This window comes from Austrofundulus limnaeus, unplaced genomic scaffold (assembly GCF_001266775.1).
Source record: "Austrofundulus limnaeus strain Quisiro unplaced genomic scaffold, Austrofundulus_limnaeus-1.0 Scaffold99, whole genome shotgun sequence".
In the NCBI taxonomy this organism is placed as follows: Eukaryota; Metazoa; Chordata; class Actinopteri; order Cyprinodontiformes; family Rivulidae; genus Austrofundulus; species Austrofundulus limnaeus.
The window spans coordinates 944,515-957,009 of record NW_013952501.1 but is presented as its reverse complement, the minus strand read 5'-3'; the positions used below and the strand labels follow the sequence as shown (position 1 = coordinate 957,009).

The 12,495-nt window shown below is 38.4% G+C and overlaps 1 protein-coding gene across 2 annotated transcripts; it reads left to right on the top strand.

Annotated features, from left to right (window-relative positions):
- Window positions 1-25: 25 nt before the first annotated feature.
- Window positions 26-12,108, top strand: ptpn9b (protein tyrosine phosphatase non-receptor type 9b). Of its 2 annotated transcripts, none has more exons than XM_014013272.1 (13): window positions 26-105; window positions 2,396-2,539; window positions 3,072-3,161; window positions 3,731-3,855; window positions 4,294-4,399; window positions 4,507-4,617; window positions 4,695-5,572; window positions 5,683-5,779; window positions 8,010-8,079; window positions 8,625-8,703; window positions 8,817-8,967; window positions 9,186-9,393; window positions 9,565-12,108. In XM_014013272.1, the coding sequence occupies exons 1-13, from the start codon at window positions 73-75 to the stop codon at window positions 9,786-9,788; spliced, it is 2,316 nt and encodes a 771-aa protein (XP_013868726.1). In that variant the 5' UTR covers window positions 26-72; the 3' UTR covers window positions 9,789-12,108. The 2 variants fall into 2 exon arrangements, with proteins under 2 accessions (XP_013868726.1, XP_013868727.1); XM_014013273.1 differs by lacking the exon at window positions 26-105 and adding an exon at window positions 1,132-1,738.
- Window positions 12,109-12,495: the final 387 nt, after the last annotated feature.

Sequence of the window (12,495 nt, the reverse complement as noted above, 5' to 3'; positions counted from 1 at the left end):
ATACAGCCACGCCTCTGGGCGTGAACGAGCGGACAGTGGGCGCGCCCGCTGCGACGTTGCGGCGGCTTCAAGATGGCGGAAGCCTTGACAACTCAGGAGCAGCTCGTAAGGGTTTCTAGACCTTTTTTCCTCCCTCGTCTTATCTGTAATGTTCAGTGTGAACATATGTCATCATCAGTTTTGTATTTTCTGATGATTTTTCTAACATATTCAATCACGCGTTCGTTTTGGAAATAATATGATGTAGTAAAAACCCGTGGCCCGTTAATCGAACTGAGTCCGGTGTGACTGACAGTAGTTAGCATGTGTGTTAGCCTGATAGCCCAAAGAGGATAATTTAGCCGGCAATGTGTTTAGTTTGTTCACACTATAGATAACCTCGTCTATTTGTGGCTTACATATGGTTTCAGTGTGCTTATTCTTTTATAAGAGTGTAACTTTGTTGCTTTTAGTTATTCTTAACAAGTACTGTTAGTTTATTTTAACCAGAGATTTAGCTACCACATGCAACCTAGCTGCTAATAGCTATTATTGACCTGCCTGAAATCTCCTCGACTACGCTTTCTTATCAGAATTTAATTGTGTATTGTTAAAATGTAGGTTTTTGATACTTTAAACAAGTTTGTTGTTTTAATTGTGAGGGTGGGTCGTTTTCACGACATGAAAATAAGCCAACTCCAGTGGTGAGCATCTGTGTCGGATCTCCTACTGCCTGTCAAGAGTTCGTGGAAATGGTCCCCCGGTTCCTAGCATTGTTGTTGTCATAGGTTTCTAGTAAAATGGGTGGATCAGATTCAACAAATCAAAAGTCACGAGAATCCGATATTACCCGCTATGATTGGGTCAGCTTGTCTTATCGGCATGATATCTACTCGATACCTTACAACACACACTCCCCACTGCTCTCCAGCTTGGCTGGATTTTAATATCTGTCTTTCACATCCAGTAAAATCAGTATAAATCACAACTCAAAAGGTTGTTTCTGAAACTAATGACATGTTGCTGTATTGTCTGAATCAGTGCTCAGCATCAGATTTACCAGATTTCTCTTTTTCTTGTGTGATTTAGTTCAATCCCTAAATTTATTTTTATGCAACAAAAGAAAACAAGTTTATTTAATGAACTGTGGTCTTAAAATTTCACTTGCCAAGGTCTGTAATACTGTGTTTCATTTCTATTTTTTGAGAGACAATACATTTCCTTGACTCTAAAATCAGTACCACAGTCTCAATTAGGGAATGGCTACAGAAATAAGATATAGCCGCCTTACTTTTAAAATTAGCTTAGACATTCAAACTAAATGTAGGATTATTCTGTTTTATGTTGTGATGTAGAAACAGACTTCACGAAACATGAAACTCTGGAGTCTGAGTCAGGGATGTCACACTAAGACTTCAAACTCAGTATCAATACTAGGTGAAAATTTAAATAACTACAAAATTTAGAAACTCCACTTTGACAAACAAATGTGACTCAAATACAGTGAACGGTTTATTTCCCTGTTTTGTACAAACTGATTAGTTGCTGCTTGCCTTATAAGAAGCTGTTGACAGACATGCTTCAGTTCACCACTGCAGCCGTGTGCCATGTTTTATGATTGCCTTGTGTTTGAAGTTTGTGTTTCAGACAGCAGATTAGTTTTATATGTTAACGTCGGACCAAACAGATAGTGAAGCATACAGCTTTAAGTGATTTGACAAGAAGAGAGAGGGCCGGTTGCTTTCTGGGACACATGCAGGTGTATTTCCAAGTCCACCTCATGCATTTCAATGTGCACTCTCTAAAGGTTGCTGCAGAATGAGATTACATGTTTGCTTTTATTTTTTTGCAATGAAAATAATGCTAAGTTGTTTTGATGCTGATGATGGCAGCGATTCAGAGTTGAAGTCGGTCCATGTTTTAGGAACTGAGCGTTTATGTGTTGTTGATGTGAAAATTTGTGGATTTACTAAAAGAGTGGAAGATGGACAAACAGATATCTAATTAGACAAAGTGAATTGCATTCAGGTTTTTATGTAGTTGATGAGTTTATTTGTTGTGGTTTTCTGGCTTTCAGTTTAAAGGACAAATGTGTCTGATTTTGGGGGAAAGGAGCTAACTGCTTACTCGGTTGTTTTATTTCATCCACAGCATTTTTCGGCTAGTGTCTGTCACAATGTTATTTTGATTATAAAAAAAAGCTGGAAAGATGAGGGGGTTTGTGGATTTGTGAGATTTGTGGATTTTCCTTTACATGTTATTGTTCATCCTCACATCTTAACTTCACCTTTTGCTCCTCTGTCTGAATTGAAACTTTAATGTATTGCCTCTCCCAATAAATAGCACTGCCTTTATTCTTTCCAAACATCCACTGTCTCATCTTACATCTGCTGTCTTGTGTGCTGTGTTTGTTCAGGCTGTGGAGGAGTTCCTGAATGAGGTGCGTAGCAGGGAGCTACCTCACAGCGCTGTGCTTGTCTCACAACCTACAGCTGTTAAGTTTCTTATGGCCCGGAAGTTTGACGTCTCCAGAGCCATCGATCTATTCCAGGCCTATAAGGTTTGTTTGGATTGGTAATACAAGACTAACCTTGTTTTTAATCAATAATAAAACACAAAGTGTCATAAATAGTAAAGAAAACTTTGGGGAGAATGGTCAACAAATTCATCCAGTAATACATCAAATGTAGTTTAAATTATATCTGATTTGTTCATGTTCTCCAAATGCTGGCAACTCTAGAAGATACTTTTCTAAAACAAAGAAAAGCTAGTTACATTTGATCAGCTTGTTAAGAATGAATGCATTGTATTAGATCATTTTTTAGTATTGTAATTAGGATGTTTTTGTATTTTGCTTGTCCTAAACAACTAGTAGCTGCTTAAATCCCTGATTTCAGAACCTAAAAGTCCTTCTTGAACCTCCCATTATTCAGTGCAAAATGAGTTTTGGTAATTTAACACTTTTTCATCAGCTGTTGTTTAAAGATGCACGCATGTCTGTGAGTCTGCTTGACTGTAAACGATTGTTGTAAAAGTTAAATTAGTCAGAAGAGCTGACGTCTCCCTCTCCATTCTGACATTCTCATCATTAGAACACAAGAATCAAAGAAGGCATCATCAATTTAAACCCGGACGAGGAGCCCCTCCGCTCTGAGCTGCTGAGTGGCAAATTTACAGTTCTGGTGAGTCGTAATACAAGTGTGAACACGTACAATACCGAGGAACACTAGTTTGCTGTTCCATGATTATAAAACACAAACAAAAAAACATGCAAGTCATTGAAGACAGCATCTGTTTATGTAGCTGTGTCTCTGCATGCACATGGTTTAGTCTTTGTTTACAAATGAACAATTTCTAGAACATTTATTTATTTATTTATTTTTCGATGTTAATTTGTGGCAAATTAACATGAGAAAACACATCAGCATGGGTGTTGCTGTGCAGAATCCACTGTAGTTTTCATGCCAGGCAAGGTTACAAATAGAAAATGACAAAATATTGTACTGTCTATTAAAATAATTGAATTGGAACATGTTCACAAGAAAAAAAGGTGGGGCTTGATCCTAGATAGCTTATGAAAACTGTAAATGTCATATATCTGGCGACACTGATGGCAGGTGATATTTAGCTTTGAACGAGATGCACGAGCATGAAAAGATTTGCTGCCAAAGTGGTGAATACATGAAGTCTTGTTTGGACTGAGGATGAGACGATGTGTTTATGTTTTATGACCTGTTCTCATTTCCACCAGCCTGGTCGAGATGCTAAGGGTGCCGCTTTAGCACTCTTCACTGCCCGCCTCCATCGGCCGAATGGCACCACCCATAAGGCTGTCCTACAAGCCATCATCTATCAGCTGGACAAAGCCATAGAGAGGTGAAGATCTAATTATCTACTTTTTTAAAAAGTTTTGCTGCTGTTGATGTGCCATTTTTCAACAATGTGTTTTGTTTCCATTATATAGTCTGTATATTGTCATTTCTACTTTTATTGCTCCTAAAAAGTGTTTTGAAGATTTGTACATGTTATTCATGTTCCTTGAAGTACTTATGACAAGAGAACACGAATGTGTAAAATATAAATATAAATTTTATGACATTTTTTTAGTTGCTGCAAATTCTTTTGTTTAACTTTTAGGAGTAATTAGGCAAACTCTTACAAAACACAGGAAATACTTAGATAAATATAAACCAAAGTTCAACAGCAAAAATTAAAACTTGCAGAATCAGCTCAAATCATTTAGGAAGTGTAAAGTCTCACTGTTTTTGACCCTTTGTGTTTTTTTATTTTAAAGTCTTCTTTATTCCTTTCCAGTATACAAACTCAAAAGGATGGACTCATATTTATTTATGACATGACAAACTCAACTTATGGTAATTTTGACTACGATCTCTGTGTCAAGATTCTCGATTTGCTCAAGGTAAATATTCAGGGAGGAAAAACAAAACATCTGCTGTTTCTCTTGTGTGGCTGCCTTTTAACTTTTATAGAATTTCTGACTCTTCTTGTTTTCCTTGTTTCTCTCAGGGAGCGTTTCCAGCTCGTCTAAAATGTGTCTTCATCGTGTCTTCTCCACTCTGGTTTCGAGCACCTTTTGCAGTTCTTCGCCTTTTTGTGCGAGAAAAGCTGAGGGAAAGGGTATGTGTCTTTAGTTTCCATCAGAAATCAACATCTTGAGTTAGACTTATTTTTTTCTCTCTTTTTCAACTTACCAGGTATGCACAGTGAAAGCTCATGAGTTGGCCAATCACATCCCAGTCGCCTCCCTTCCAGAACATCTGGGTGGGACATCCCAGTGCAGCCACGTAGCTTGGATCCAGTCCTGTGTTAACATGCAAACCAACACCGTTCAGGGTGACACACAAGAACACGACGCCCACGACTGTGTGGGCAGCTTGTTGCGCTCCTACAGCCTAGACAACAGCAACACAAGCGTAGGTGCCACGCTGCCCCACACACACGTGAATGCACATTTGGGTACAGAGCGAGCCGTGGCTTACTCTAACTGCTACGGAGACAACAACGCTAACCCACACAACCACTTTGACGGAGTGGAGTGCAGGACTCGAGGCCTAAACCAGTATCAAGGCTCAAATTCTGGTGCAGACAAGTCGCAGGGGAACCACCAACACTGGAACGGTTCAGCGGTAAGTGCAGCCAACACCAGTGTCGGTGGTCCGAATATAAACATAAATGGCCGCGGCTGCCAAGTTCCTCTCCAGTCGGACACTCCCCTCGACACGTCCCTCTCACATAAAGATGTTGGACATGCAGCAGGTGGAGATGCAACAAACAGGCCCCAGAACGAGCCGGCGAAGGAGGGAGACGAGGAGGAAGGGGTGCCTCCGTTACCTCAGAAATCTCTGCCTCGCCCACCTAACCAGCCTTCCTCGCAATCCCCGCCTTTGTCCTCATCATGTGGTCCTGACGATGAGAACCGCTACTCTGAGGTGTCCGTTCACATGCCAGGCCAAGGAGGCACGACGGTGCGTGAGCTGGTGGAGTATGTGAAGAGGAAGAAGAAAAGGGGGATCTATCAGGAGTATGAGGACATCCGCAAGGAGCCTCCAGCAGGCACCTTCGACTATTCAAAGTAAGTCTGTGCACTCTGCAGTGTGTTTGTTTTTCTGCTGGTGAACGTTGTTGCAGATGTACACCGTCTCATCATGCAGCTTCATTTGAGACTCAGCTCCATTTTTGCAGGAAGCTGTGTAATCAGATAAAGAACCGGTACAGTGATGTTCTCTGCCTGGACCAGTCACGAGTGCGACTCTGTCAGCTCTGTGATGATGAAGATGAGGTAATAGTTAATTTCTGTTCTTTTTGTCAATCTCTGATAAAACATTTTTAATTTTATTTCAATAATATTTTCTGATAATGAATGTTTCAATTGACGGCTACATAAATTGAATAAAGAATTCACTGGAATTGTAAATATTTGCACATAATGAATGTGTTTGATTTATGTTTAGTTTTATTTGTGGACCCTGTATTAATCTTAGTTATAATTATTGTCCCTTTACCAAGGATGGAGGGCTCAAGACTGGTCTTGATCTCGAGACTGGCCTCGACACGTTTTTTTTTTTTTCTGGTCTCAGAATGTGATGCCTCGGTCTCGGTCTCGATTGCTAGGGTTATGACAATTTGGGTCAAGACTGTAATAGTTTTTGTAAAAAAAAAAAAAAAAAAAAAAAACTTAACTCCCTTTAATTTTCACCTGCACACACACAAAAATAAACTGAATGTGAATTAAAAGAGTGCAGCTGCATCCTGCCATCTCAGGAAAAAAAAATCTGAAAAGATTCTGCACCGGTGTGCAGAACCAGGAAGAGGGTGAGAGTAGCTGTCTGCTATAAAGTTGTCATTCAGAACAGTCATGGCTGCACTTTGTGTCAGAATAGATCCGTTAGCAATAGGCGGTCTAAAACACAATCTGTTTATAAAACAGCCTTGTTATTTATTTTTTCATCGCAGGTTGTATCTGAACTGTCCGTGCTGTGCTGGAGCCTCTGGTCTTGCCTTGCTTCTCTCTCAGAGCTCGAAGCTTTCTTGAACGACCAGCCTTCAAAACTTGCCCCGCTACATTTAGGCCTAAGGGTAGTCTACAGGGGATTTCCCCAGTGGACCAAACACCTTCTTTCCCACATACAAGTCAGCTGATCTGTTCCTGTGGCCACAGAGTGGACCGGCCGGGTGACAGAAGAAAAAAATAGGCTCTGTGGTGCTTATTAATAACTCAGCTGTCACGAATCAGAAACGTCTGAAAGCCACATAAACTAAATTTATTTGTCTCTTGCATCTAACGGAGAGAAGTGCGGTGCTGCGGCTCAAACTGTCATTCCTCCGTGGAACATAGCTGTCAATCACAAGGAGCACCACAATTGGGGGTTGCTAGAAAGGACTATGTCCCCCACCCCAACCCCTAAAAGAAAGGTGGTCCTACCAGTTTCATTCTCTTGAGTCTGAAGCTTTTGTTTTGTGCTCATTTTAATTGCCCCCAGCTATTAGAATTATTAGAAACCTTATGAGTATCAAAATGAAAAACTAAGAGTTCAAAATCCATCCATTGTCTTTTAACTGCTTCCTTTTTTTCAGGGTCATGGGGGTCCCTGATGCCCATGTCGAAAGGTCACTTTGTAAGAGGTGGGGTAGTTAAAAATATAAAAATTTATTTTACTTAAAATAAAACAAGGAAACCTAAAACCTAGTCACTGTGAATAAAAACAATCAGTCCAAAACAAATGTCCTCAATATCAGGATGCAAGTTCTCAAGAGGTTAGGTAATATAGAAATAATTATTTTTATAATTCTTCACATAAACACAGCTTGCACTGGAACAGCCAGTGGTGTTTTTTGTCAGAGTACTGGCAAGAACTTAAAACCTTGTTAAAAAATCTGTCATTTGATGTAACTGAGAATTCCTCTATTCTGTTATTCTGCCCAAACAAATAATATTAACAAAAAATACAACCCTAACCGTTACTTTACACAAAAATTACTTACAGTAATATTGGCAAGCATTCTATTAAGTTTTATAATCATGTAAAAAGTGTCAGAGCTTTTGTTTAAAAGCTACTTTTCAACATACACTTTTTGAAACGCTTAAACTTTAAAGTTTTTATTATTTTTAAATAAGGCAATGTTTATTACTCTCGCTCTTTAAATTCATACAATTGTGGAATGTAAGCTGATGAATTGAGTTTAGAGAATGTGTATCAGTGTATGGCTGCATTTAATAACTAATATTAATTTATTATGACAATTATGAGTTTAATAGCAAGAAGTAGTTTTGGTTGATTAATTAACCATTGTTGCATTTTTTTTTTTATTTTGTGGTGTACAAAAATAAAAAACTATGTCCTGAAATATTTGTTGAACTCTAAACATTTGACCTTGGTCTTGATCTTAGTCTTGAAGGGTCTGGTCTTGGTCTCGGAACAACTGGTCTTGACTACATCCCTGCCTTCACTGAAGACATTAGGTTGGATCATCAGGCATTACAGATATTTTTGTTTTTGTTTGTTTTGCAGACATCGGATTACATTAATGCCAGTTTCATGGATGGGTACAAGAGGAGCAACGCTTACATCGCCACTCAGGGTTAGACACTGTTTGCCTAGAGTTTAAAATGGTTCATCATATTTATTATACTTTTTAAGATCCACAAGTACTTTATATTCACTGATTAGCTTAGCTTTCAGTGCATTGAAGTGAAAGCAATTCAACTGGCAAGTGATTGTTCTGACCTGCTTTTGACTAAAAAACTTCAAATGCTCAAATGTAGTTTTCAGTGATTTTTAGCAGACAGGTTGATCAAAGTTTACTGGAAAACCTGACACAATTTTTATGTGAAATTTTTATTTTTAAATACTAATAGTTTAATCTGTGGTGTTTAGATAATATTCTGTTATACAATCATCTCTGTTAGATTTCTGAGTCTTGTAAATTAAAGATTCGCTGACTCTGTAATTAATAAAATTGCATGAATGTGTTCAGATGATAATTTTCTCTATATAAAAAGTACTTAAAACTTTCACAGCAGACTTTAGTTTTATGTTGTTATGGTCCATATTTTCCTCTTCAAGCCATCCTTCTCCCCTCAGGTCTTTGCAGTCCCCCTCTTATGACAGATTTGTGTGTTTCAGGTCCTTTGCCAAAAACGTTTGTTGACTTCTGGCGAATGGTTTGGGAACAGATGGTACTTATCATTGTCATGACCACCAGGTGAGATATTTAGATATCTGCAGCCTGATTTATGGATGCTTTTTTTCATGGCTCATATTCAAACTCAGATGTGATGGGCTAAATAATAAAAAGTGATTTAACAATGTTCCCAGGGTTATAGAGCGTGGACGTGTCAAATGTGGTCAGTACTGGCCTCTTGACGAGGGCAGCACAGAACAGCATGGATACTTCTTGGTTAGGAATACACATATCCAGGTGTTTCAGGACTTTAAACTCTCCCATCTTGAGCTGTACAACACACAGGTAAACAAGACTTATTGAATACATTTCAGTTTGGATAATGTGTATCACAACAGTGAGAATTTCAAAAATTGTGGAACTGGTTTTGGTAGTAATGCAGTCGGTTTTTAGGACACTGTTCGCATTCAGAAAAGACCAAAGACTCGCATATTCCATCTCTTTTCCAAGAAAGTTTCTGTCTTTTTCTAAAATGATTTGATGTTTTTTTGTTTGTTTTTTAGTCTGGAGAAAAACGGGAAGTATACCACTACCTCTACGTAAGCTGGCCAGACTTCGGGGTGCCTAAAAGTGCTTCTGCCATGTTAGACTTCCGTGAGCACGTCCTTCGAACAAGAAAGGCTGCAGTCCACAACCTGGGATCTAGCTGGAGGGGGCCTCCAGGGGGCCCGCCTGTGATTGTGCACTGCAGTGCTGGCATAGGACGCACAGGTATATATTGTGAAGTTAAACATACAATTATTCATATGCTTTTACTTTGTTACAAGTCTCAATATTAACATTACATGCAGGTTTTTAATCAGCTTTGTTCGACTCCTCTTTTTAACCCACATTATTTTTTACTTGTCATGTTTCCGTCTCGCTCTGTCCTACTACTCGAAGGCACCTTCTGCACACTGGACATCTGCCTCTCCCAGCTGGCAGACGTCGGCACAGTAGATGTTCGTCAGACAGTTCGAAGGATGCGAACACAGAGGGCGTTCAGCATCCAGACCTGGGACCAGTACTATTTTTGCTACACGGCAGTTATCGAGTACGCTCAGCGACATGGGAAACTGAGCCCAGTGCAGTGGTCGGATTCAGACTTGGAGACTGACAGTGAGTAAGAGACTACACGAACAAGTCAGTCAACCTAAACAGAAGTCATAAAAACGAGAAAGATGAGGAGCAGCGTTTCAGAGCAGAGGGTGGAGGTGACCCTTTAATCATAGGAAACTGTGGATGGTGAACTCCCAACAGTTGCGCTTCCTTCACACAAGTGGATGAAAGGAGACAAGGAGCAAGAAATCGAAATCACAGTGCTGTGGAGAAAAGACACCGGTGAACAAGCTGGCCTGCCATTATCCAAGCCCCCGTTTTACTTCGCAAACTACAGGGGTCTTGGCCTGCCGCTTAACCTGCGTGTTGACAGGAGCATCGTACAAGTTGTAGCATTTTTTTTATCGACTTGCACTTGAGGAATGAAAAACTAACTTCGTTCTTGAAGCCCTCCATACTCAAGTGTTCTGTTTATTTTTATTCCTTTTCAGCTCTGAACAAGTCTGATTACACATAAAAATGTGGAGTGTGAAAAGATGAAACTTGAAAACATACATTTCTTCTTAGTTTCATGATTGTTTTTTTTACTTTAAGAAGAAATGGTTGAGAGTGTTTTTAACTGATTACAGTGTGAGCCATTCAGTTCATTTTTTTAAAAAATGTTTGTCAGTTTTATTTTTCACGACACATGTTTTGATGTGCGCTTCATATTTAGACTAACGTTTTAAAGCCAAAGTACTCACCCTTGAATGCTTGGATGTATTCCTTATTGAGATGTAATCTGAAACCCATCTATATTCTTTGTAACATACATGTATACATTATTGTTCATAATAACATTGAAAATAAGAGCATAAAAGCCTTGTTATATATAAATGACATCATTTTCAGAAAGAAAACCTGTGTAGCGAGCCAGGTTACAACACAAAATGTGATTCTGGTTGGAAACTCATGGGTATGTCAGGTCTAACATCATCTTTGCTCTCTGGGCGTTCAAGTTGGACGTTCTCAAGTAATTTGGCCTTAACTCGATTCACTGCCTCGTAGTACTCAGATTGAAATGAAACTTTAAACTCGTTTTTCTCCTCTTGTTCCTGCCTGTTTTTAAACGTTCCTCCCTCTAAATCACAGTTGTTTTAGATTCTTGAGGCGCATTCTGTCTCAATTTAATGTGCCTTCACGTTTTTCCCCGAGATTAACGTCTCCCACATGAGCAGAACCACCCAATCTGGTGCACTCGCACTGCACATGTTAACTGTCACATCAGACACGTACGTTTTGCCTAATGTCCTTTACATAGTACACTACTTAAAAAAACAAACAAACAAGTAGTGAATTATCTAGTGTCAATTCTGGTTTCAGACATGGATGTTAATTTATTATTTCACCTCAGGGGGCAACTTTAGTTTTTTTGTTTTGTTTTTAGTGTCAAGATCAGATTCTGGGTTTGTATCATAACCTACCATTAAAAAAAAGTCAAGTTTTTGTATTTTTGCTGTATTGTATCCTACTGTATTTGTCTTTGTTTTTCTACAGTATCAAAATCATTGAATGTTGGTACAAAGCTACAAAAAACAGACCAGATATTTAATTCAATAAGCTGAACAAATCAGGTGGGGTCTGAAAGTTTTTTTTTTTTTTTTTTTTTTCGGGTCGACCGTGAAATTTAGGTAGAATATGTCACTTGTCATAGTATTTTCTGTACTATCTTGTTTAAAAAAAGTCTAAATTTTGAACTATAAACATGAGTTTACAGTTTTCCTGTTTTTAGAGGATATTGTAGAGTTATTTTATAAGAACAACATTAACAACTGTCTCATATGCAAAGGACACAGCAAAATAAAAGAACTGTCATAAGGTGTACTTTAAAAAAAAGACAAAGCTGTCATTTTTGTTCACGTAGAAATATATACGAAAATATGAGTTTATCAGCATGAAATGAGAGCCTTGAATGTTATGGTAATGGTGTCAGATTTTAGTCGAACATAATATTTTCTTGTGAATGTGGACCCTGCAACCCTCCAAACCAAAGGCTAGGCTCACCTTAGAGATATATATATACTTAGTTTTTCTTTCACCTCCCCACATCGTTTTCAGCCTACTTGCATGGACACTACCTGTGCAGTCTTGCATCCTTCGACACAAAGACTCCGGAGCACCTCGGGAACATTGCTAACATTTATAGCTGCATAATAGGAGAGTGTGTACATGCTCTGTGCTTTTAATTTCTTTTTTGTAATTATTTTGTAAGAAGAGACAGAATGCAATGTGGATTTGTCATTTTTTATATGTTTTTGTGCTTTAAGTTCATGTGATTGAATGATGGCCTTTTACATGCTGTCAGCCCAGCTGTCCCATTAAAACAATGGTCTTAATATCCTGATTGAATGTGGAGCTGATGTCGCATCAATTTGATGGGAAAAAATCCTAAATTTTTTACTTTTTTTTCACTTAAGTTAGGGGTATAAAATATCTTACACAAATGTGTAAACTTAAAAAAAATGAATGTTAAATTTGGGGCAAACTCCCTGGTAAAAGTTTTTTTTTCTGCAATAAATCAAAGCAGATTTTGTGTCAAATAGGAATGTAAAGATGCACATTTATTCAAGCACACATGACGCAAGTCAAGGTTTCTCATGAAACTGTTCAAGAATAGGTAGATGTTACTTTACAAAATGTAATTTTTATATAAAAATGTCTACAATAATTGAAATTTTAATGCACGAGGATATAAAACTGTAATGAAAGTAAAATGTTTTTGACCCACCTCATTTA